The sequence below is a fragment of the Castor canadensis genome, chromosome 6 (assembly GCF_047511655.1).
Source record: "Castor canadensis chromosome 6, mCasCan1.hap1v2, whole genome shotgun sequence".
In the NCBI taxonomy this organism is placed as follows: Eukaryota; Metazoa; Chordata; class Mammalia; order Rodentia; family Castoridae; genus Castor; species Castor canadensis.
This window is the reverse complement of record NC_133391.1, coordinates 153,905,581-153,933,549: the sequence shown is the minus strand read 5'-3', so window position 1 is coordinate 153,933,549 and position 27,969 is coordinate 153,905,581. Positions and strand designations below refer to the sequence as shown.

At 33.5% G+C, this 27,969-nt stretch overlaps 1 protein-coding gene across 1 annotated transcript in view; it reads right to left on the bottom strand.

The window, feature by feature from the left end:
* Nucleotides 1-27,969, bottom strand: part of Cdh9 (cadherin 9) — a 146,575-nt gene that overhangs the window by 84,551 nt on the left and 34,055 nt on the right. The window contains exon 2 of the mRNA XM_074077688.1: nucleotides 24,124-24,394. Within this exon, the coding sequence (XP_073933789.1) occupies nucleotides 24,124-24,351 (228 nt within the window). The 5' untranslated portion in view covers nucleotides 24,352-24,394. The remainder of the gene's footprint in view (nucleotides 1-24,123; nucleotides 24,395-27,969) is intronic.

Below are 27,969 nucleotides of genomic sequence, written 5' to 3'. Positions count from 1 at the left end.
TCTCACTTTAAATCTGGGTAACAGCATCCAGCAATAACCATGAAACAACCTAAATGCTAGATTGCTATAAAATTTACTCCACCAGATTAAGTAGCCCATCACCTTTAAGTTTAGTCTCCCATAAAGTCAAAGAGCAGGTACAAAACATAGACACATTCTTGGTTACACCGTGGCATGTGTGGCCTCTAGTCCAACTTCCCATAAAGTCCTCATTTTTATCTGAGACCTCACGACCCTGGCCTTTACTAATCACATTCTTCTTGGTGGTCTTGACTTCTAAATTCCACCAGAATAGCACATTCAGCATGCTAGGCTTTCTCTAGATTATTTCTCCAAATTTTCCAAATTCTTCTTGCAAACCTGTTACAAAACATAGGCACCAAATGCTGATGTTTAGTCACAGCAACAACCCTATTTTTCAGATGAGAGAGAAAGGCGGTATAGCTAAGCAGGGAGTCAGGGACTAGAAACCCCTGTTGGAAAATTACCAACTAGACATTTCTCACAGTAAAGAACAATCAAGGGAAGCTGCAAAAGGGAAGAAGGGTGATAGACAAAACCTAGAGATGTGATGAATACTATATGGGGGAAATAAACCACTCATTACCTCAACCTACAATTATCTTGCAATCTGAGACAAGGAAGCACCTTGAACACCAAAGGGAAGACCATGGAATTTCAGCCAGATGGAAAAGTCAGATAGGACTTTTTTAATTCTTAAAGGAATTAAAAGGGGAGGAAAAGGGAAATGACAATGGCTTAGATTTCCAAGTCTAGTCCCTCCTATGGGAGAGTTGCTCTGCCTATTTCAATATACTACTAAGCTTTGTTTGATGACTCTTCAAGTTTCTGTGAGTTTCATTCCTCAATTTTACCAGACAAGAACCCCAAAACATTGATTATTAGTTGCTTTTGTCATCATTGTGCCACCATGCCTAACAGAAGCCTGGTATTGTCAATCAAGCCTATAGCAGGAATTCAGTACCAGAATTCAGTATTTCTGCTCAGCATGCAATGATCTGGAGGATGTCAGCTGGAACTCAGTTCAGGCAACAGTTAGTGAGATCAAATCTTTTTCAATGAACCATGATGACAAGTGCCTGTGATCCCAGATATGAGGGATGTGATAGATAGGAGAATTGTGATCTGAGGATGCCCCTGGCAAAACAGTGAGAAGTTATCTGGAAAATAAAGCCTGAAAGGGATGTGGACATGTCTCAAGTGGTTAAACATTTAACTAGCAGTACAAAGTCTTGAGTTCAGCTTCACTATTGAACAACAACAACAACAAAAGAATAGAAAACAAAAAAGAAATAAATTAAGAAAAAGACGACTTATTTTGGATCATGGTTTCAGACTTTTATGTCCATAGTCCTTGACTCCCTTGATTCTGGGTACATGGCAGAATATCATGATGGCAGGGGTACAGGAGCTTGTGAAGACAAAGTGTTTACCTCATTCAGGACAGGATGAAGAGAGCAGAGAGAGGTAGGGGGAAGGGAAAAGATATGCCTAAGGACTGACCCCTCATGACCTATTTCCTCCAGCTAGGATCCAACTCTTAAAGTTTTGGCAACTTCCCAAAGAGTGCCATCAGCTGGGAACCTGGGCTTTAATACATGAGCCTGTGTGGAACTTTTCATGTACAAGTCACAACTATTGTTAACTAGAGCAAGGTAATAGTAAATTCAGATTCTTACTGAACTTGAAAGCAATAGTTGATCACTGAGTCGCAGTAGGGCTTTAAAATTGATTATTAACGTTTTAGGATTTATTTTTCAGCTAGCAAACTCTTTAAAAATTGATTACTGAATGTGCTGTATATACTAAATCTATTATGATTTCAGTTAATGACTTAAAACATTGGAAAACACAAGCTAAAATACAATAGTCTGTTTAGTCTCTGGAAATACTTGGTGCATATTAAATTGTATAACCATATCATTTTCTTTTGTATATTAGCTTATGATTCCATTTTTGATACCTACTTTAATTTCTAAATCAAATGAAAAATTTTCATTAAAGTTTAGCAGAATAAGCCATATTAAATTCTGACACAGTTGGGAATGAATTTAAATTTATTACCAACATGTAATTATAGAATATTATCCATCAATTACAAACTCTTCCATGACCAAAGTTTTTCAAGTGGTTCTAAAAAGAAGATAACTCAGTGATTTCCATCTGTCTTTCTGCCTTAATGCATTTTAGTGAGCACATGATAATGAATATTTCTTGGAATGCATTTTCTTTGATTTTGTATTATTATCTCATTTTCTGCTTTATTATGAAGAATAAGCTTAAGGGTTTAGAACAGTGTTTGTAATGCATTTTAAATTGTAAAATACTTTAAAACACTGAGAACAGAGCACATAAAAATTATATTACTTAATATGATTCAATTTAACTAAGTATCTTGCATAATGAGTTTTAAAAGTTAATTTTTCATTTTCTGCTCTAATTTAGGATCATGCATTTATGTTAGGAAAAGGTCATCTGTTGTGAGGAAAATGAGGATTTTTTTACTTTTTAAAAGAATAAATTAATGGAAACACGTGTCTTTGTACCCCATTTTGCAATGCCTCAGTAAAGTAGGTTAATGATTTTGAAAGATATCTGCTTTTTAAATTTTAGGTGTGATGTATTGTGCTTAATCTGTGCATTGATTAAAATAGTACAAAATAACACCACAGGTTGAAACATAAAAGTCAGGATTACAACATTAAATTAAATGCTGTGCACTACTCCCAGAGCTGGCTTAGTAAAGTATTTATATTCAAGAATCAACTGGATAAATGGATAATATGGGAGTACTTTTGTAATATATAATAGAAGTAAAATGGTGATGTGGATGCTGATTTATCTCATTTTCCCACATTGATTGAAGTATAATGACAAATAAATAATTTTATTTAAGGTGCACAGCAGCATATTGGATGTATATATACATTGTTAAATTATTGTCATGGGTAAGCTAATAAATTTATACATCACATCATACAGTTACCATTTTGTGTATATATATATATCATATATACATACATAAATAAAATAATCAAAGATCCTAGTGTTTAAAAGACAAATGCTTATGTGCAGCATTTGACAAATGTTCTCATTCTTTTTCATTAACACTCTTCTGGATGGAATGGGAGGAAGTGCTCACAATTGCTCTAAAATGAAGGGAAGTGCTTGATTTCATAAGCACTTTAGATGTTGTAGGAGGAAAAGCAGGGCTGCAACTCTGAAATAGATTTGCTGGGTCTAAACAAGAGATGTTGTTTTGGCCATTTGGGGATCTTATCTCTGAATTGACTAAATAAGTCTTTGTGCTAAGACATTCACTAACTTCTATTTATTAATAAACTATTGGTTGAAATGATTTGAAAACATTTTGCCATAAGTGATTCATAGTCTTATTGGTCTTTTGCACTTACACAATAAACATACTTAACAGTAAAGAAAACAAGCACAGATAAAGACAGCAAAATAGTGCTCAGACAGGTATGCAGCCCATTAATGAAAAACATACGGAGAATATTTCTGCTTGCAGCAGCATTAGACTTATAATTATTCAGTCAACAACCATGTGAGAGTAAGGATGAACAATGGTATAGTACAAGTATTAATGCTAGTCATGTGTACAAAATCTTGAAATAATGTCCTGTAATCATAACAAGGAACTAAGTAAGTCATTTTATATTTATTCTTTTATAGTATATACTAGCTTGCAGCATCTCAACTCTTCTTATGTGAAGATGAAAATCAGACTAGTTGTGTTGATTTATTTCTTATGTAACTTATAAATTGAAGGTTACAAAATTGGCAAATGTTTCTATCAAGCCAAAAAAATGCATTAATAAATACCATGCAAAATAAATAAATAAAACTTGTTGGTATTACTAGCTTTAAATAAATAAATAAAAATAAGTCTACTGGCTGAAGTTCAACAATGCTTGAATTAGGACAAACAACATCCTCAGGACCACTGGTTTATGGAAATGACAATTATATATGTATATATATATGTGTGTGTGCATGCCTATATGTACCTAGAAATAGATATAGATATAAATATAAATATGTATATATGCTTACCTAGAGGATTTCATCACCTTCATATAGTACTCAGACTACTTTTAGGGATTTTGTATGTCCATAATTTAATATTCTCTTCAAGCAATTACTTCAAACAGAATTCTTAATTTATTAAGAATAATAAAAATCTTAAAATAGTTCTTTAAATTAAGTATTTGAAATTTTTATAAAACTATTATATGCTATACTTAGGAACCTTAATCAAAAATCCAAAGAAAGAAAAAATTGAAACTCATATATGAAATCTATTTTTTAATATATAAAGTAATTTGAATGAATTTCTCTAATAAAAACCTATGGTTGAATGACCTAACTAGCTATATTAATGTTCATGTTCTCCTTTGATTCTTCCTGTGATATGAGGACAGAAATTATTCCAGAATAAAAGGAATATGATAAATTTTACCCTATATTCTCTAAACCATGCTTACATTGCTAATTCCATTTTATAGGAAAACATTTCATGCATACACTCATTGACCAGATAATTATAATAAAGTAAATGCTAATAAGGAAAAAAATGTGTTTTAGTTACAATGTGGTACATGCTTTTCTGGACCAACATTTTAGATATTAATAACAATTATCAACTCTTTTCAAATTACCAACACACAAATACACACCTCCAGCACACACACACACACACACACACACACACGCAAACAAACACAGGCACAAGATATACCCCAAGAGAACAAAAAATCGTAAGAAGCATACAAGCACTTAAGGGAACAAAGTAAGTTCTCTTTAATGTCCCTGAGGCATACCTTATTTCATCTGTCATTTAGAAGAAGGAATTCATGCAACAGGTTTTGAAATAAGGAATCAAAGATTAAGATTTGGAGCTGCTTCAACAGCTAAAAACTGAGATGAGAAAATCCAGGAATGGAAAAAGCCACTTAGAAAATATCTCTGAAGTTTGCATACACAAAGTACAACATGTTGCTGACACCTAAACTAAAAATGTACACATTAGTGAGTAAGAGTAAGGAATCTAATAAAAGCAATAGGGTAAAGACTAAATACTGTGAAGACATTCTAGCTATTCTAGGTACTAGGAAAAAAGAGTTTAAAATTTCAGCTCCTTCTGAAGAGCAAAAGCAATCCTGAACAAAAGGAGCAATACTGGAGGACTTCAAATTATATGAAAGAACAATAGTAACAAAAACAGCATGAAGACCAGCACAACAGAGTAAAGACACAGAAAGAAAACCATACAACTGCAGCTATCTGATATTTGACAAAGTACCAAAAACATACATTGGAGAAAAGACAGCTTCTTCAACAAGTCGTGGTAGCCAAAGGGATGATTTTCATGCAGTAGAACGAAACTAGATCTGTACGAATATAAACTCCAAAGCATCAAACACCTTCATGTAAAACCTGAAACTCTGAAGCTACTACAGGAATAACTAGGTAAACTCTGGAGCATATAAGCATAGGTAATTACTTGTTTTTTTTTAACTAGGACACCAATTGCCCATGGTATAAGAACAAGAATTGACACATGAGATTGCACCAAAATAAAAAAGGTTCTACACATCCAAAGAAACAGTTATGAAAATCAAGAGACAACTCACAGAATAGCAGAAAATCTTTGCCAGCTATTCAACAGATAAAGGATTGATATCCAGAATAAACAAAGAGGTCAGAAAACTAAACAACAAAAAAACAAATAATCTAATTAACAAATTTCAAAAAATTGAGGAAACCATTCTCAGAAGAAATACACATGGCTGATAAATAAATGAAGAATTGTTCAACATTCTTAGTCATTAAGGAAATATACATCAAAAGCACACTAATATTTCATATCACCCTGGTCAGATTGGTATCATCAAGAAACAAACCAAAAATATTGTGGAGGATGTAGTGGGGGAAGTAACCCTTATACACTCCTGATGAGAAGTTATGCTAGTAAAGCCACCATAGAAATCTGTATCAAGTTTCTTAAAAAAACTAAAAGTAGACCTACCTTATGACCCCATCATATCATTCTTGCGCATATATCTGAAGAAGAGTAAATGAATATACAAGAGAAATACCTGCATATCCATGTTTCTTGCAGCCTTGTTCATAATAGCTAAACTTATAGAATCAGCTGAGGTGCCCAACAACCAACAAATGAATAAAGGAAACAGTACACACACACACACACACACACACACACACACACACACACACACACAATGGGATATTACTCAGCCATAAAGAAAAAAACATGTCATATGCAGGAAAATGGATGGAAATGGAGATTACCATGTTGAGTTACATAAGCGAAGCACAAAAAGTGAAACACCACATGTTTTCACTCATTTGTGGAACCTATGCATAAAATTGTGATAATAATATGAATGTGAAAACAGGGTAGTCTGCGGGGGATCAATGGGAGAGTATAAGGGAAAAGGAAAGGATACTGAGGGATGAAAAGGATCAAGTTATGCTACATGTATATGTTTGAAGAAAGCACAATGAAACCCACCAAACACTGTCTGGAAAATGGGGAAAAAGGGATTTAAAGGGGAGGGTGACCTTGTTCAATGTACATTGTACATATGCCTGGGATTATCACAGTGCAACACCATCATCATATATTATTGGATAATAATGTAAAATATAACAAAAAGTATTAAAATAAATAAAGATTTAGCTCTTTTAAAATTGTGTATTTGTTAAACACAGTGGGATTTCCAATGAAACACTAGTACAGTGATAATTAAGAAGTTTGGAAGATGTACTACAAAAAAGTTACACCACAAGACTAATGGGATAAGCCTTGAAAAGTTTAAAACCAAGTATTCATAGAGTCAAGTATCATACAGTGATTTTTTTAGTACCTGCTGGCAAAAATAATCTTAACACTTTTTGGAGTTAACAAACATAATCTAGAATTGCTTAAAGGTATTAAAGAACAATATATAGCTTAAGCATTCTAGAGGTAAAAAAGTACAAAAATATGACACAAAATGAATTAAAATATATTTAATATAAAAAGAAGACCAAAATGCTGGATTTAATATTAAATCTTTTTTATTTTTGTTGGGATGGATGGGGATACATTGGAGTATTTGCAAAAGTTCTTACAATGTATCAAATATATCATACTTGAATTCATCCCCCTCCTCTGCTCTCTTTCATCCCCCTCCCCTGATTCCTGGAACAGTTTCAACAGGTGTCATTATTTGCTATCAAACTCATTCTACAAAGCCAGTATTACTCTAATACCAAAGCCAAGTAAAGATGCATCAAAAGAGCAAAGTTATAGACCAACATTCCTGATTAAAAGATGCAAAAATCCTCAATAAAATACTTGCCAACAGAATACAAAAACACATAAAAAATATCATACATCATGATCAAGTAAAGTTTCATTACAGGGATGCAAGGATGGCATAGCAGATATAAATCAATAAACACATAAACAGAATCAAGTACAAAAACCACATCATCTTAGTAGATTCAGAAAACCCTTTGGCAAAATTCAAAATCCTTTCAAGATGAAAGTTTTGAAGGAACTAGCATAGAGGGAGCACTCCTCAACATTATAGCCAGCATCATAGTAAATGAAGAAAAACTGAAACCATTTCCTCTAAAATCAGGAATGAGACAAGGGTATCTACTCTCTTCTCAATTCAGTCCTGAAATTTGTAACCATAGCAAAAAGACAGAAAAATAAATAAAAGAGATTAAGATAGGTAAGGAAGAAATAAAATTATCCCTATTTGCAGATAATATGATCTTGTACCTGAGACATCCTAAACCTCTTTCAGAAAACCTTAGATCTCATAAACATATTCAGCAAAGTAGCATGGTACAAAATCAATATACAAAAGTTAGAAACATTTCTACAACAAACAACTAACGGTCTGAGAAACAAATCAATAAAACAATACTATTTACAATAGTTTCAATAAATAAAAATCCCTATACATCAAAAACTGTAAATCATTGAAGAAAGTAATCATCAAAGACATTCAAAGATGAAAGCACATCCATGCTGATGGATTGATAGAACACATGTTGTTAAAGATATTACTGAAAGCACTCTATATGTTCAATGCAATTCCCAGCAACATTTCATGACATTCTTCACTGAGATAGAAAAGTCAATCCTACAGTTCATTTGGAAGCATAAAAGACCTCAAATACCCAAAGCAATCCTGAGAAAAAGAATAACACTAGACGTAACACAATACCTGAGTTAAACTATGCTACAGAGCCATAGTAATACAAACAGCATTGTAATTGTCATAAAAATAGACATGAGGACCAATGGAACAGAATAGAGGACCCAGACACAAGCCCATACTTCTACAGTCATTCTATTTTCAATTAAGATCCCCAAAACAGGCATTGGAGAAAAGACAGCCTCTTCAACAGATGGTGGTAAGAGAACAGGATATTCACTTGCAGAAAACTGAAACCAGGTCCCTGTCTCTCCCTTGTACTAGCATCAATTGAAAGGGGATAAAAGATTTTAATGTAAAATCTGAAATTGAAATGTCTCCAGAAAAAAACAGGGAACACACTGGACCACAGAGGCATAGGTAATAACTTCATGAACAGAACTCTAATAGCTCAGAAATTAAGAGAAAGGATTGACAAATTGGACTGCATGAAACTAAAAATCTTCCTGCACAGCAAAGAAAATGGTCACTAGACTGAAGAGACAGCCTACAGAATGGAAGAAAATCTTTGCCAGCTATATATCTGACAAGGGATTAATAATCAGAATATAAAGAACACTAAAAAAAATTATCCCTCAAAAAATAAACAACACATTGAATAAATAGGCAAATGAACTGAACAGATAATTAACAAAGGAGGAAATAAGGATGGCCAGTAAAGACATGAACAAATGTTTAATATCTTTTCCATAAAGGAAATGCAAATCAAAGCAACACTGAGATTTGACCTCACTCCAGTCAAAATGGATATCATTCAAAACACAAATGACAACAAATGTTGGCAAGGATGTGGGAGGAAAGGAAGTCTTGTACAATGTTGTTGGAAATGTAAATTAAGCAATATGGAGATTTCTCAAATAACTATAAGTAGACCTGTACCATCCAGGAAAACCACTCCTAGGTATATGCCCAAAGGAATTTGCATCAGGATATAATAGATCCACTTAAACACCCATGTTTATTGCAGCACTTTTCACAACAGCCAAACATTTGCAACAACCTAAATGCCTCACAACTGATGAACAGATTTAAAAAATTGGTATGTATACACAATGGCATATTATTCAGTCATAAAAAAGAATGAAATTTTTTGTTTGCAGGTAAATAGATGGAACTGAAGAGCATCATGTTACATGAAATAAGCCAGAAATAGAACAACAAAGTTTCCATGTTTTCCTTCATATATGGAAGCTAGACCTCTAAGATAAATGCAAACAGAAATGCAAATGTGATCCTATATATGTGTACACACACACATATATATAAATATATATATAATATATGCGCAAATATATATATAGAGAGAGAAGAGAGATGGATAGATGGACGGACAGAGATAGAGAGAAAGAACATGGTTGTATTAATGGGTCTGTTTGCAGGGCCTATGTGGAGGAAGGGAAGGGAAAGAGAGTGATAGTAATTGAACAATATTGAAACATTGCATCCATGTATGAAGATAATGTAACATAATGTACTATATTCTATTGAATAATATAAGCAGGGTGAGAGAGAAAAAGTAAGCAATAGAGTGGGCCAGTATGATTAAAGTGTGTTATATACATGTCTGAAACCCCAAGGTAAACCCTGTTGAATAATCAATATACACTTTAAAAAATGAAGGACAGGAAGAAAAAGCAGGTCCTATCCAGAGGCAGGTACCAGTGATGGGAGTAAAAGCATAAGGAAAGGGTGAAGGAGGTTGATTATGGTGGATGCACTTTGTACATGTGCATGAAACTGGAACAATGAAACCTGTTGAAGTTGTTGTAAGAAATGAATTACTAGGATTTATTATGGAAAAATTGCAAAAGATTTTAATGAGTACTACTTAAATGTTAGTGAATATCTGGTACAAATACCTTTGTCCACTGAATAAGGAATGTGGAACTTTCTAAACAAACATGCATGTATTATTAATTTGAAGAAAGACAGCAGTGTATCATGAAATACAGAGTGAATTAAGAATTTAGTTTATTTCGTAAGAAAAAATAGGTATACTTTATCAACTGCCATGTTCAGTATGTCTTTCTCATATCTGGATAACAGCAGTATCATTTTGTATATTGTAGCCTGAAAAGTTATTTAACTCATTGGTGAGATATCTTATTTACTCAAATTTCACAGATGTAACATACCATTCCATCCACATTGTTTATGTTCATATTTTTGCAATTAATTGAATTATATCTCACAGGAATAAAATTCAGTCAGAGCATGACAAATTATACAACCTCTTAATGTCCTTCAGTAGTGACTGATTTTCTGTTCAGAGTAGAGAAAATTTACAAATTTTTGAAGTACAATGGCTAATATACACCAAATTTTAAAATTGCTGGTGTTTTAATATTAAAAATTCCCTTCCATCAATCTAGTATAAAAATACTAATTGATAATATATGAGAATATCAGGTATAAATCTTTCATCACAGGGATGTATGCATGAATAAAAGCAGAGTGGATCCAAACAAAAACAAAAAAATGTTTAAGACCTGGGGTGTGGCTCAAGTTGTAGAGCACCTGCCTAGCCTGTATGATGCTCTCAGTTCCGTGTCTACAACAAAATTAAAAAAGAAATTGATGTAATGGGTCATGACCAGTGACAACCTTTCAACAATAGGCAAACCCAGAGCATTAAATGAGAAAAGCAAGATAAAATAGGAGCAAAGAATAGAAAACAAACAGTGTTAAAAATATAATTAGTAAATAAATAGCATGAATACTTAAATCTTAAATTTGTTAGCAAGATTTTAGTTATCTTAGTGTTTTCATCACTTTTTAAAAATAATCTGGATATGGTTTTCAAAGGGAGCATATATTTCTTAATAATGATATATTTTACAGCACCAACAATGATAATGATAATAATAAACATAAAAATAATGATGAATTGCTGCCCTGTGATTAAGTATTTTCTCCAGGACTCTCTGTTCCCTCCTGGAAACAAGGCTCCTTCTTATTTTTAGCTTCCTTCATTTAACATACTAATGATTATATTACATGGATTTGATCATCTGCAAGTTTTAAAGCAGAAGAAGATAATTTTGGAATATTAGACTAGTTCAAAAGTACTGAAACCAATGGAAATTTTATAATTAATTGCACATATAATTTGGTAATCACATTAACATTTTTTATCACACTTAGTGTTTTAAAATCATTGCCCAGTTACTTATAGTCTATCAATTAAAAATACAAGAGTCTACTTAAATTTTAAATGCAAGTATGTGCAGAAGTAGTTATAAGTCTTAACTGTGTCTGAATTGCTTTAGTCTTATCTTTTATTCCTAAACTTTAAGTTTAAAACTATTTCTATTAAATACATAGAGATTATTTGGGGATTTATTTCCTTTTTGGTGGTACTAGGTGTGATCTCAGGGCTTCATGCTTTCTAGTCAGGCTCTCTACCATTTAGACCACTCCATCAGTCCCATAAGAATTATTCTGCAGTGGAAGTGATTCTTAATTATGTGATGCTCAAGGAATAATAAAAAAGGAGAGGGATTTGGATACAATTTAATGGAAATGAAGGGAGGAAAATCAGAAGAACAGAAAAGACAACCCACATCTACAAAGAAGATTTCACTTGTCTATTACATGTTATAGGGAAAAGATTATGTTTTTAATAATTTTTTCCCATCTTTCTGTTTTTTATGGTATCCATCGCTCACAATCCAGATGAATAAATACTCAATAAAGATTTTTGAAGTACTAGCTAACTATTGTTGAATAAACATGTCATGTTAAACATTTCATGAAAGAGAAAGAAACAATGAACACAGACTCTAAAGAGGTCAGATATTCTAGGAGACAAAATAGAAAATACATTATAGTAATTGAAATTGTGCCACAACAATGATTTGATGTATAATCTCATAATTTCAAATGAAAAATATTAGCCAGGGAGAATGAGAATGGGTATTATATAAAGAATGCATATGTGGTAGTTATTAAGAATAGGAAATGATTAGAGTTCCTTGAAGAGGGGTTTAGATTCTCCCTGTGAAAATGCATGTGGACATGATAAAGAAAAACATAAGATGTACAGAAGTGGAAAATTCTCATTTTAGCTAGAACTAGGATACATAGTTGGGGGACACAGAAAATATTTAAGACTGAAGTCTTAATAATGATATAATTTAGGGCTGAAATATTTAAGATTTAATTTTACTTAAAATTTGAAATAATTTTCTATTGTATTTTGTTCATAAGATTGAAATTATTCCACAAAACCCTATTACAATTGTATAGTGTATGCTTCAAAATAGTTAGAAGGATAGATTATCAATGCTATACCACAAAGAAATAAGAAATATTTGAATTGATGGATGTGGTAATTACTTTGATTTTATCATTACACAATGTATGAATGAATCAAACCTCATATTTTTCCCATAAATTAATGCAAGTGTGTGTCAAACAAAAGAAAAGAAACTGCAATATCTTTTTCAGAGTTTAAAATGAAATAAAGGAAAAGGAATAATTTAGTATACTAACATCCAGTGGACCACTGAAATGGTCATGAAGTATGGTCAGTAATGTATTGGCAGTAAAAGTCAGAAAAGGAGCCATATTTTAATAGTGGATTTTTATAGAATACAGTGTGAAACAAGCTTTGTGGAATGCCCTGAGAGCCTTGCTATAATGCTTAACATTTTTCTCATGTGTTCTGAGTTTTAAACAACCAACCTATAAAGAGAATTATGGAATATGATGTATTCATAAATCAGAAGCAGCTTCTGTATGCACTGCAGTATAATTAATGACATTCTAAAGCCTCCATAAAGATATTTTATTTAGATTCTGAAAAACACAAAAACATACTTTAAAATTTTTCAAATATCCTTCAGTGAATTTCAGACTAATTTCTCTTCTTTCACTTGTATATCTCAAAATACTGTGCCCTAAAACCCTGAGAGAAAGTTGCCTATCCTAACCATTACATTATTTGTGCTCCATGGATATATTAACTTTTAACATATATATTAGCATACATAAGTGTGGAAGGAATCATTTCACATTTTCACACTAAATCAACTATAAACCAAATTCCTATCCATTTGGTACCTGTGTTTCATATGGTCTTGTGTAATAAAAAGACAAAGTCTGATAAATGTTAAAAACTGTTTCAAAATACTATGGTTACATGCATAAGGATTTCAGCTATAGACTAGCAAAAGTTTCTGAATTAAATCTGTGAAAACATGAGAACTAACTTGCTAATAAAGATCTTACTATATTCTGATGATTTAGACAGTTCATTAACAGTGTGTTCTTGGTCCTGAAAAGAGAAAATTATTTTTTTCCTTTGAATAAAGAAATAATAGTCAACTTGGTTGATATTAAAAAAATTGAATGAGGATGATTTCAAGATGGTGACTAGAGGGAGGAAGCAGAGAGTGTGCTTCCTAAAGTAAACTCTTGAAGAGACACTGAAGATACACCTGGCAGGAAAAGTCATGAAGAAGAGGCAAGACTCTGACACCTCCACATCCCCAGCACATGCATAGCACCCCCCCAGCCATGTTAAATGGAAAAACCAGGAGGGCTCCTGCACTGCCAGATGGCAGCTCCTACTCTGCTTGGGAGACCACCAGATGACAAATAAGTGCCACATGGTACTCCCTGGGAAAAATCAGCATAGCCCCCTGAACAGACTGATCCCTGCCCAGGGAAAAAAGGAAAAAAAAACTGAATAATAAGCAAGAAGCTGAAAAAAAAAAGACACTTAAAGAGGCTGGGCACCCTGAGCCAGAGAAGGGTGGGAGTGGCGGCCACTGCCTAGCAACCTCGGAGTGGAAAAAGCTTGCAAGAGTGGCTGTTATGGGGAAAGCTCCATTAGAGAGGGGGCAAGGGGCACTTCCCCATGTGACAGGTAAATAAACAAGTTGGCGGGAGAAGGCAGGTGTGGTGCCACCTCCCCTAGTGTGTTTGGAGAAGAGAAGGCTTCCAACAGCAGCTAAAGCGTGGCACACTCCACTGGAGTGTATTGCATTTGAATTTGGGATTTTTTTTTATCTCCTTTGATGACACAACTACAGAACTACTACTCAGAAACCAACACCAGGACTGGATGTTGAAGGACTAACACCAAATCTATTAAGAATGAAACTTTATTGCATTTGAACTTGGAAAGTTTTATTTATTTATTTATTTATTTATTTATTTCATTATTATTATTATTTTTGATGTTGTTGTTATCCTTTCTCTGTTTTTCTAGTGCCTGTCTATCTCAGTGTTCATTAGTACACTGTTTCTCCCTGTTTATTTCTTCAGCTGTGTTTATGGCTTTGTTTTTTTCCCTTTATCTTTATTTTCTTTGTTTTCCCTCTCCTCTCACCCTTCCATGCTACACATCACCATTGTTACTATTGTAAGCTAGACAATACTGAATTACACACAGTACAGGGACATTAACAGTAGCAAGGGCAATGATGGAAAAATGGAAAACAGAGGGAAACCATTTTTCCACCAATAATAAATTAGTACAGGAACCAGAGAGAAATGGAGAAAACAGATGCCCAGATCCAGACTCCAACAAAATGAAGATAAACTATGCTAAAGAACCCAATGAAGCCCACAACAACAATCTGAAAGAAGAAATCCTGCAAGTAATCAATGAGCATTTTATAGAGATGATACAGGGTATGGTCAACTAAAATCTGCAGGAGACGCTCCAGAAATTCCAAGACAACAAAAATAGAGAATTTGAGAAAGCACAAGAACAAATAAAAGAAACTATAGAAGCACTGTATAAACACCAAAGTGAAACAAAGAACATGATAAACAAAGAGATAAATGAACTCATGACAAAAATAGACAATATTAAAGAGGAAAAGACTCAAGATATGGAAAACCTCAGAAAAAAGAATGAAACAGAAATGGAAAACAAATCCAGCAGACTAGAACAAGCAGAACTCAGAATCTCAGAACTTGAAGATGAAATGGTAATTAAAGGAAAAACCAAAGAACTATTACTTAAATAACTCAAGACCTGTGAAAAGAAAATACAGGAACTAAGTGACTTCCTCAAAGGACCAAACCTGAGAATCATGGGCATTGAAGAAGGAGAAGAGGTGCAAGAAAAAGGAATGAGTAATATTTTCAACAAAATAATAACAGAAAATTTCCCAAAACTAGAGAAAACTATGCTTATACAGGTACAGGAACCTCCATAACACCAAACAGACATGACCAAAATAGAACTACCCCATGACATATAATCATTAAAACAACAAGCACAGAGAATAGACAAAAAATATTGAAGGCTATAAGAGAGAAAAAACAAGTAACAGACAAAGGTAAACCCATCAAAATCACAGCAGACTTCTCAACAGAAACATTAAAAACAAGGAGAGCTGGTGGGGAGGACTTCCAGGCAGTGAATGAAAATAACTTCAACACAAGGATACTCTACCCAGTAAAACTATGATTCAAAATAAATGGAGCAATTAAAGTCTTCCATGATAAGCAGAAACTATAACAATATATGAACACAAAGCCACCACTGCAAAAAATTCTTCAAGGGATTCTGCACACAGAAAGTGAAACCCAATCTAACCATGAAAGAGCAGGCAGAACCAAACTCCAGGAAAAGAAAAAGCAAGAAAGTAGAGGGTAACATCAATTTATCTACACACAGTCACACACTCAAACAACTAACACAACTAAATGAGAGGAATCACCACATACCTACCAGTACTAACACTTAATGTTAATGGACTTAACTAGCCCATCAAAAGGCACCATTTGACAAACTGGATTAAAAAGGAAGATCCAGCAATTTGTTGCTTACAGGAGACTCATCTCATCAATAGAAATAAGCATAGGCTTAGGATGAAAGTGTGGAAGAAGATTTACCAAGCCAATGGTCCCTGAAAACAGGCAGGATTAGCAATACTTATCTCAGACAAAGTAGACTTCAAACCCACATTGATCAAACAAGATAAAGAAGAACATTCCATACTAATAAGAGGGGAAATAGACCAAAAGGAAATAACAATTATCAATCTATATGCACCCAATGTCAACTCACCCAATTTCATCAAAAATAGCCTGAAGGACCTAAAAGCATATATTATCTCCAAACAGTGGTAGTGGGACACATAAGCACCCTACTATCATCAATAGATACATCATCCAAACAAAAAAATCAATAAAGAAATCCTAGATCAAAAACATACCATAGATCAAATGGACCTAGTTGGTGTCTACAGAACATTTCATCCAATTTCTACACAATACACATTTTTCTCAGCAGCCCATGGAACCATCACCAAAACTGATCATATCCTAGGGCACAAAGCAAGCCTCAGCAAATACATAAAAAAAATAGAAATTATACCATGCATTGTACCTGATCACAGTGTATTAAATCTAGAACTCAACAACAAAACTAAAGACAAAAAACATGCAAAGAGCTGGAAACTGAACAACTCATTGCTTAATGAACAATGGGTCACTGATGAAATAAAAGATGAAATTAAAAGGTTCCTGGAAGTCAATGAAAATGAAAACACAACCTACCAGAACCTATGGGACATTGCAAAGGCAGTCCTAAGAGTAAAGTCTATAGCCATGAGTGCATATATTAAGACTGAAATATCTCAAATCAATGACCTAATGATACATCTCAAACACCTAGAAAAAGAAGACCAAGCAAATCCCAAAACAAATAAGAGAGATATAATAAAAATTAGAGCTGAAATCAATGAACTAGAAACCAAAAAAAAACCATACAAAGAATAATGGAACAAAAAGTTGGTTCTTTGAAAAAATAAACAAGATTGATAGACCCCTGGGAAACCTGACTAAAATGAGGAGAGAAAAAAACCCAAATTAGTAGAATCAGGAATGCAAAAAGGGAGTTAACAACAAACACCATGGAAGTCCAAGAAATCATAAGAAACTACTTCGAGAACCTATATTCAAGTAAATTTGAAAATCTTAAAGAAATGGACAGATTTCTAGATAATTATTATCATCCAAAACTGAACCAAGAGGACATTAATCACCTGAATAGATCTATACAAAATGAAATTAAAGCAGCAATCAAGAGACTCACAGAAAAGAAAAATCCAGGACCTGATGGATTCTCTGCTGCATTCAATAAAACCTTTAAGCAAGAGCTCATACCAACCCTCCTTAAACTTTTCCATGAAATCGAATGACAACAAGAACTGCCTAATACATTTTATGAAGCCAGTATTACACTTATCCCAAAACCAGACAAAGACACCTCTGAAAAGGGGAACTATATGCCAATTTCCTTAATGAACATTGATGCAAAAATCCTCAATAAAATAATGGCAAACCAAATTCAACAACATATCAAAAAGATCATTCACCCCGACCAAGTAGGCTCCATCCCAGGAATGCTGGGGTGTTTCAACATATGCAAATCAATAAACGTAATAAACCACATTAACAGAAGCAAAGACAAAAACCACTTGTTCATCTCAATAGATGCAGAAAAAGTCTTTGACAAGATCCAACACAACTTCATGATAAAAGCTCTAAGAAAACTAGGAGTAGAATGAAAGTACCTCAACATTATAAAAGCTATGTATGACAAACCTACAGCCAGCATTATACTTAATGGGGAAAAACTGAAACCATTCCCTCTAAAATTATGAATGAGATAAGGATGCCCACTATCCCCACTCCTATTCAACATAGTACTGGAATTCCTAGCCAGAGCAAGTAGGCAAGAAGAGGGAATGAAAGGAATACAAGTAGGTAAAGAAACTGTCAAAATATCCCTATTTGCAGAAGATATGATCCTGTACTTTAAGACTCAAAAAACCCTATTCAAAAGCTTCTAGACACCATCAATATCTATAGCAAGGTAGCAGGATATTAAATCAGTACAGAAAAATCATTAGCATTTCTATACACTAATAATGAACAAACTATAAAAGAATATATGAAAACAATTCCATTTACCTCAAAAAACCAATTCTGTTTAGCCTCAAAAAAATATCAAATACCTAGGAGTAAACCTAACAAAAGATGTGAATGACCTGTACAAGGAAAACTATAAAGTCCTGAATAAAGAGATTGAAGAAGACTATAGAAAGTGAAGAGATTTCACATGCTCATGGATTGGTAGAATTAACATAGTAAAACTGTCTATACTCCCAAAAGTAATCTACTTGTTTAAAGCAATTCCCATCAAAATCCCAATGACATTCATCAAAGAGAATGAAAACTCTACTGTTAAATTTATTTGAAACACAAGAGAACACAAATCACCAAGGCAATACTCAGCAAAAAGAACAATGCTGGAGGTATCACAATACCTGACTTCAAACTATATTACAAAGCAACAACAATAAAAACAGCATGGTACTGTCACAAAAACAGACATGAAGACCAATGGAACAGAATAGAGGACCCAGATATGAAGCCACACAACTATAAACAACTTATCTTTGACAAAGGGGCTAAAAATATACGATGGACAAAAGACAGGCTTTACAACAAAACTGCTGAGAAAACTGGTTAGCAGTCTGCAAAAAACTGAAGCTAGATCCATCTTTACCACCCTATACCAGTATTAACTCAAAATGGATCAAGGACCTTAATATCAGACCCCAAACTCTAAAGTTGGTACAGGAGAGAGAAGGAAATACTTTGGAAATAATAGGTATAGGCCAGGACGTTCTCTATGGAACCCCACCAGCTCAGCAATTAAGAGATGCCATAGACAAATGGGACTTTATAAAACTAAAAAGCTTCTGCTCAACAAAAGAAATGGTCACTAAACTGAAGAGACCACCCACAGAGTGGGAGAAAATATTTGCCAGCTACACATCAGACAAAGGACTGATAACTAGAATATATAGGGAACTCAAAAAACTAAACTCACCCAAAATTAATGAACCAATAAAGAAATGGGCAAGTGAACTAAACAGAAATTTCTCAAAAGAAGAAATTCAAATGGCCAAAAAAACACATGAAAAAATACTAACCATCTCTACCCATAAAGGAAATGCAAATCAAAACCACACTAAGATTCCACCTCACCAGTGTTAGGTTAGAATAGCCATCATTAGCAACACCACCAATAACAGGTGTTGGTGAGAATGTGTGGAAAAAGGAACCCTCTTACACTGCTGGTGGGAATATAAACTAGTACAACCACTCTGGAAAAAAATTTGGAAGCTTCTTAAAAATCTAAACATAGATCTGCTATATGATCCAGCAATACCATTCTTGGCAATATACCCAAAGGAATGCAACACAGGTTACTCCAGAGACACCTGCACACCCATGTTTATTGTAGCACTATTCACAATAACCAAGTTATGGGAACAACAAACATGCCCCACTATCGATAAATGGATTAAGAAAATGTGATATTTATATACAATGGAATACTACTCAGTCATGAAGAAGAATGAAATTTTATCATTTGCAGGTAAATGGATGGAACTGGAGAACATCATCCTGAGAGAGGATAGCTAGGCCCAGAAGACCAAAAATCAAATGTTCTCCCTCTTATGTGGACTATAGATCAAGAGCAAACACAACAAGGGCATTGGATTTTGATCACATGATTAGGTGAGAGCACACAAAGAGGTATGAGGATAGGCAAGAAACATCCCTCCCAAAAAAACAAGATAGCATTTGATGTCCTCAATGCAAAGGAACTAATGCAGAAACTTTAAAGTGACAGAGGCCAACAGGAGAAGGGGACCAGGAACTAGAGGAAAGGTTAGTTGGAGAAGAATTAATTTAGAATGTAACATGTATGTACAGGAAAGAAATGTGAGTAAACTCCCTGTATAGCTATCCTTATCTCAACTAGCAAAACCCCTTGGTCCTTCCTATTATTGCTTATACTCTCTCTTCAACAAAATTTGAGATAAGGGCAAAATTGTTTCAGCCTGGTAACAAGGGAGGGGGAGGAGTTGGAGGAAAGGCAGGGAGCAGAGGAAAGGGGGGGACAAATGACCCAAACATTGTATGCACATATGAATAAAAGAAATTTTAAAAAATTGAATGAATCCTACTATGTTCCTTTAGAAAGATTAAAGACAGATCTGCTATATCTGTAAATCAGTTAACATCTCATGCACTGAGAGTAGTTTAACAACCAGATATTGAAATGACATAATAACATTCTATTTAATACTTAACACATTTGCCGTACGATTGATTACTAGTCCGTGGTAACCAAAGATTCTTTAGGACCTGATCTAGTGTATAAAAAAATCAATTGTGGCTAGGGATAAAGCTCAGTGTTAGACACTTGTCCTACTAGGTTCAGCTCTAAACCTGCAGAAACAATGAAGCATGCATGAAGGGTTTCCAACAGAACACTAGCGGCTTTTGTCCTACACTTTGCTGAATGCATTTTTTAATTCCCCTCTTGAGTAATTTTACATCAAGTATATAATTCCAATTGTAGAAAAGCAGGAGGAAAAATGTCATGATTTTGTCATCCTCTTGAGTAAGAACAATGTTTTCTTTCCTATATAATACAGTATTAAATCTATGATAGTTTTATTCAAAAGTGGACAACAAAACTTCCAACTGCATTACTATGAAAAATAAAAATTTGCTCTTAATCCCAATGTCTCTGCTTTACTATATTATGAACACCTACAATGACATAAAGAAAAATCCTACAGTGTTTCCTCATAAAAATATTATGTTTATCCTGATAACAAAGGCAATTTGGTCTTCCCAGATTGGTGGTCTACCGATAATTCTTATGTACTGCAGTCTCATGTTGTACCTGACAAGATTTCAACCCGGAATTCTGTACTTTTCACATTAGGACTTTTGTTTTTACTTTTAGTTTGCTATATTCAATCCTGCCCTCTTGCATTTGTCCACATGTACATACTTATTAAATTTTTACTGGCTCTTCCTGCTCACATTAATTAGCCCCTATAAAAATCTTAGAAAATGTTAGAAATTTTGAATTAAAGATTACTGATAATTTAAGAAGAGTCTGAGGTTTCGAAAATTTAAATGAATTCTAAATTCTACATAGTGAATGGCACAATCAGGATTAAATTTTGTAAAATGCATGCTTATGTGCATGCATATGTGCAATATATTGAGTTTGGCTATAAACTATTTTGTTTTTTCTAAAACTGTATCTTTTTCATTGAAGTTCATGGTATAGATTTTATTTCAAAGATTATATAGTCTTCAGTCTTTGCAAAATTTAAGGACATACTGTGAAAATCTCTTTGCATTAGAACCTGTTTCTTCCCCTTCGTGTGCAGGGTGAATGTGGCAGGCATTCATCTCACAGTTCATAATGTCACCAATGCAGAAGCTTGGATGGAAAGGTTGGATTTACCTAGGACAATGACAAGCAGTGTGGTTGTAGACTGCCTGTGTGGTTCTCAAGAAGTTAGATCTTCATTAGAATTGACCACATTCAGGATTAAGGACCTGACCAGGCTCTGTGTTTGGAAATGAATGATGATGTAAAAAGAGGGGAGCAGACCAGGCGATAGTAGATAAATTCTTACTAGCTTAACACATCTAAGAAATGCATGGAAGCCACTTTTTTTCTAGTGAAATACATATGTGATAAAGGCATATGCAAGACAAAACCTGGTGACAAAACATAAAAGCATTTTGTTCTACTTTTTTACAAAAATAGTACAATAGTGTAATATGTATGTGCATATTATCTTACATACAAAATATAAATGTAAAAAGATTTTGGGTCCAATTTTCCTCATTACACAAAAATAATCTGATTATTATGAGTTTTCCATTTGTATCTCATGATCTGCTTGTCGAGGCTAAATAGGTACAAAAAACTAGTATCTTAATTTGTTCATAGGTGAAAACTCAATCATTTTTCCCATTGAAATGGAAAACTTCTTTAACAATGTAATTAACATGCTATGCATACGTTTTAGTAACTGTTTATGACAGATTATAGAATGTATTAAAATAAGCAAAATAGTGCACAAAGATTTAAAATATATATTATCAAGTGTGCATCAAAAAATGTCAGGGTAGCAATGGTACTCAATTTAAAAGTTAATCAATGCACACTCACACTAAATATTTGGAAGAGGGCATTTGTGTTTTCAATTCAGATTAAAAGCTTATGGTAGAGCCTTAACAGTGTTAATATTATGAGTGTCTCCTTTTATATGTGACTATTTTTCCATGTCATGAAACTATAAGGATGAAACCATTTCTATAAGGTCCTGTGACCTGAATGTGTCCTTTATAAACTGATTTAGAAAAAGAATCCTAAGACAATTTCGAGTCCTTCGACACAAACTGTTGCTCATTGAACTTGAAATGTCCTGATGGTTCTTATTAACCATACTGTGAAAAGTGATGTTAAATGAGGGATACGGAAGGGTCCCATGACTAACCTAAGGAGAAATAACAGGGGAAAAAAGAAATTGGCAAGTGAGCTGGATGGGGCAAAACAAGCATGACCTGTAGAACCAGAAAAGAGGAGATCAAAAGAAGAGGAAATAATAGACTTTCGATCAGGGAGTCTGTGTTTAAAAAGTACATTGACCAAACACAAAATGAAGTAGACAATGATTCTAGCAATTTCACAGGATAAATGTGTTTCTGGTTTGAAAGATATAAAAACATTTTTTGTGTTGTCAGGTTCTTTGTATGATTTCATTTCTGGTTTATTCTAAACTCTTTTCCTGGCGTTGTCACTGAGTCGGTACTCAGACCATTAGAATAACATCCAGTATTTATGTGCCAAGAACAAAGAAAATTAAATATGTTATCTATGGACAATGTCAGTGTTTAAAATCATTTTAATTTTTTTCTCAGAATTTGGTCAGACCTCATCATTAAGCATAAGTTAGAGTGGATCGCAGAGAAAAGTGAGTTGTTTTGAGTACAGAAGAGTATGATGAGGCTGGTAATGGGTAAATAGAAAATTATAGATGTCAGAAAGGTCATGTCAACTTAAGAAAGAAGGTAATGAATTCAAGAAAGGAAGGTATGTGCAATTGCTTTAACTGGGGTGGGAAGGAGAAAAAAAGAAAGGAAGGGAGGTGAAGAAAGAGAAGCAGTGTTGTAGCATTAAAGGAACAGGACAGAAACAATGAAGCAAACTGAAAAGAACATCAGGAGACAGTTACATCTCTATTTTCCCTTGTTCCTAATGGCTAATGAGCAATGGTCAATGATGCTGCAATTGTCATAGAATTCTACCTTCCTGAAAGGAATGACTTCTTTCCTTTTTTTCTTTTTTTTTTTTTCTCACTTTAAACATTTAGCCTGGATTATGTGCAAGAAGTTCAGCTTGATACAAATAAATTTAAGCTTTACGATGCATTTTATTTCTTATAAGAACACACTGATCTTAATTAAGATGAACTAGTCACCAAAGTATTTTAGTAAACTTTATAGCATATTACAATTGCATCTTGCTTCGCATGATATAATACATTATTTTAAATTAAATTTCAAGGAAAGGTCTCTTTTAGACACATACATATAGAATTAAGTTACATCTAGTTGATTACTAGTAATCAATAACACATGGGTGTTTTGTTTTGCTTGTTTCTATATTTAGGCCAGGATTTCTCTGTGGAGCCACACTGGCCTCAAACTCACTATACTCCAGCCTCATCCTACAGAGTGTTCGTTTTACAGGTGTATCCCCAAATGCCCAAACGACATCATATTTTGATGGTTATAACAAATTTTGAATTGCATTAAACACTTAATTCCATATATTATCCACGTATTGCAAACAGTTTCCTCCTGAGTATCAAAATTAGCCATTTATTTTAAAACAATGGTTGGTGATGTGGAAAGTTGCTGTAGAAGTAAATATCAATTTCAGCCTTTGGATTGTTCATGTAAAAGGTCTTACCTTGCCTACATATTGTGTGTCTGTACCTGTGTATTCTTCCAACAAAAAGAACTGATTCCACATCCAGCCACGCTTGGTGCGATGGAGCAGTTTACCATCATCTTTTGTCAGACTCACTCTCCTTTTGCTTGGTAAGTGACTGTTAGACTTTTCTTGTAATGGGATAGCATCAACTGTATGAAACACACAGGTCCAGATGAACAATGGTAGACCATAGTAAGTCCTCATTATTTTCAGAAAGATTTCAAATTCAATGTACTTTCTGCTTCTCCTGATGAGAAGAAAGAGAAAAATGGTTTTACTAGGCTGTGCTTCATTTTCTCATAACCAGTAAACTTAAAACCCTTTCCTTAGTGTTATTTAGGTATTATACATAATATATATAATTTTTTCTATATTATACCAGTTAACCATCATTAAAAACTCATATACCATGTATATACACAAGACATATGAAAAATAACAAGTAAATTAATTTGTTGGCCTAATGTAAGTTGACTATATTAGTTATAAAATATGAATGTTTTTATAATTTAAGCCACAAAATTCTGGAAGAAACCCAAGCTTCATCATACATCAGTTATTGTAGTGAATGTTCCACAGTTCATGTGACTAATAAGTGTGAAGTATTTAAGAATAGATACATCTTAGTATGGAACCATATGCTTTAATGAACAGTCCTCTTCCCACAAGCTACCATTTTTAAAAAGATGCTTCTCCTCTTCTTCTGTCTCCTATTTTTTGTTCTTTAGAAATTATCCAAAGAAAATAATGGGATTAAAGAAATAAGTAGGTGTTTACTGATCTTGAAAACTAGAATCAATCAGCTAAAAGTGAATGAGTTCAGTGTAAAACCTTAACTGTGAAAATTCCAGGAAAAAAACTCATAGGGGAAACAATTTAGGATGTTGGAGTAGGCAAATACTTTTTGAACAAAATTCCAAAGCATAGGAAACAAAAGCAAAAACTAGACAAAATGAACTGTATGAAGCTAGAGTGTTTTTTTCATTAAATCAAGTGAACTAATCAACACAGTAGTTAGACCACCAATAAAATGGAAGTATTTGCAATTAGTACATCTGTTAAGGGCTTGATAACCAAAATATAAAAAGAACTACAAAAAATTTGATAATAACCTGATTAAAAATGGGTAATAGACTTCAATAAACATTTCTCAAAAGAAGACATACAAGAATGAATATAGAATTTTTAAACCTCAGTTGAAATCACCATACAAAGGGAATAAAAGAGAAAAACACAAGGGATAAACCAATTGGGGTTATAATACCTATATACTTGGAAATGTCACAATGAAATTCCCTGTATAGGTATCTAAAACAAACAAACAAAAAGTCCTTTTATAAAAATGTCTGTGGATTGGTACCAGTTGGAAAGGGGAAGATATAAAGAAAGTGTGTTGGAAGATGACTGTGGCGGAAATATTATGTACAAGTGTATGAAAATGGAAAAACGAGACCTGTCAAAGGGAAGAAAGGATAAAGGAGAATGATGGAGGGGGTGAATTCAACTATAATGTATTCTAAGATACTTTCTTAAATGTCACAATGTACTCTTAGTAAAACAGTAACATGGTAATAAAAAACAAATGGAACAAAAAAGGAAGACAACAAAAAAGAATTCTGCACATCATTAATTTCATCAGGGATATACAAATCAGAACCATAGGAAAATATTACCTCACTCCAGTGAGAATGGTTGTTTATATATAACTGAGAACTAATGAGTGAACAAACTGGTGCATCTATACTATATAATGAAATATTATTCACCCTTGAGAAAATGATATCCTGTCATTTATGACAATATGAATGCAGTCAGAAACAATCACCTGAAGTGAAATAAAGCAGTCATGGAAAGACAAACACTGTACAATCTCACTCATATGCAATATCTGTAAAAGCCAGACTCATAAAAGTCAAGAATAAAGTAGGAGATCCCAGCAGTGTGGATGAGTAAGTGGAAAGGTTAATCAATAGGTAGTGAGTTAAAGTTAGAAAAAAGCAAGAAATCTGGTCTGCCATTGTACATTACAGTTGCTAGAGATAACAGTAAAGTATTGCACATTTCAAAAAGTTCTTAGGAGAAAGGATTTTGAATTTTGTCTCAGCAAATAAATAATAAATGTTGAGGAAACAGAAATGTTTAAAGTGATTTAAACGTAATTCAATATATACATGTATCAAAAGTTAGCCTATTAGAGTAGATGACTTTGTGTGTTTTTATGTGTCAGTGAAAACATAAGTTTAAAAACAAAACAGGGGCATGAATACTATATTCCCATTCATAGTCTCTCCCTTTTGCTCCTCTTTATCTTTTCTTCTTCCCTTTTCTTTCACTTTGATTAACCTCCACAGTCCAGTGGAATATGTAAGTGACATTATCTCCTGAGTTCACATTCTTTATCCTCCATTTCAAAATGCAAATGGTAGTCTTTTGTAATTTGAATTCTAAGAATCCTAGACAATGAGGTCTGATTTTTCTGGCTTAGGACTGATATCCAATGCTGGAGAAAACATCAATGAATTCAATAAAGGGGCATAAATTCTAAATTCTAAATATAATGCTTTAACTTGGCTTCCTTTTACATTTCCATGAGATCTTGGAATATTTACTCATGCTGGTTGATCTCAATTGCTCCCATTAAAAAGAAAAATAATCAGTACATGATTCAGAGGTATTGTTATTGATTTTGTCATGAACTTCTATCAATACAAAGTAATTGAGGAGAGCTGAGATATGAAGAACTTAAGTAATTTGACCATGGTTATATAACTAACCATGTACCCAAGATACGCAGTTGTAGCTCTTTATTTTTCTTAAGATAATGCATGTTAAATAATTAATTCAGTGCTACTGCACATATCAACATGTTATTGTAGTCATATCACCACCATTTCGACTATCAACATCATGATTTATGGCTTCTCCAGTTGTAGCTTTAGGTATAAAGGCACCATGTTGTAGAAAAGAGAAAAGTGATTGCTTGGTAAAACTATAGATGCTTCATATTGTGCTAAGCTACTGGCTCTATCCAGCAAATCTATATAAACTAATTCCCATACCTACTACTATATAAACATTCTTATTTCCTAAAATACATATTATACAGTTGCATTCCAAAATGAGAAAAATCTTAAGTTACCCTTTTCTAAATCCAAAATTTCAGCTGTTAGTAAATTGTCAATTATGGGTTTTTTTAATGGCTATTCATAATCCAGTAAGTTATGGGATAATTGACAAACTTAACCTCACTCATTGTGAAACTGTGAAATAAATATCAGAAATCAATAACATTGACTAGTAGTTAGAAAAGTTGTAACGGAAAGTAATCTGTAGTAGCTACTGGACTAGAGCATGTCCTGCCTTTGTTGATCAGGGATGGCGCAGGGGAAAATGAAGAATCAGAGATTCTCAAAGAGAAATTCTTACCTTACTTTGATAAAAGAACCAATCTCTTACCCAATAGTTATCTTGGTTAAAAGATAACAGTTAAAAACTGTTTTTGCCATTGACCTTGCTGATTACTCCGGCAGGAATATTGGAGAGCACTCTTCTCTTCCTGTGTAAATTCTAACATAGATGCCCATTTGCATGGAATGTAGATATTTGAACAGAACAATCAAGCTGTATTGAATGAATCCATTGATTTAGGCAGGGGCCAGAATCCTGTAGACATTTCTGTGTTAGAGTAAGAAATTCACATTCGCTTTCACTGCAATCTAAGACACTGGAGGATTTTAACATGATATATTTAGAAAAGATCAATCTGGCTGCTGCCTAGAAAATAGGTTAAAGAGTAGGAAAGGGATTTGATTAAGGGTGAGA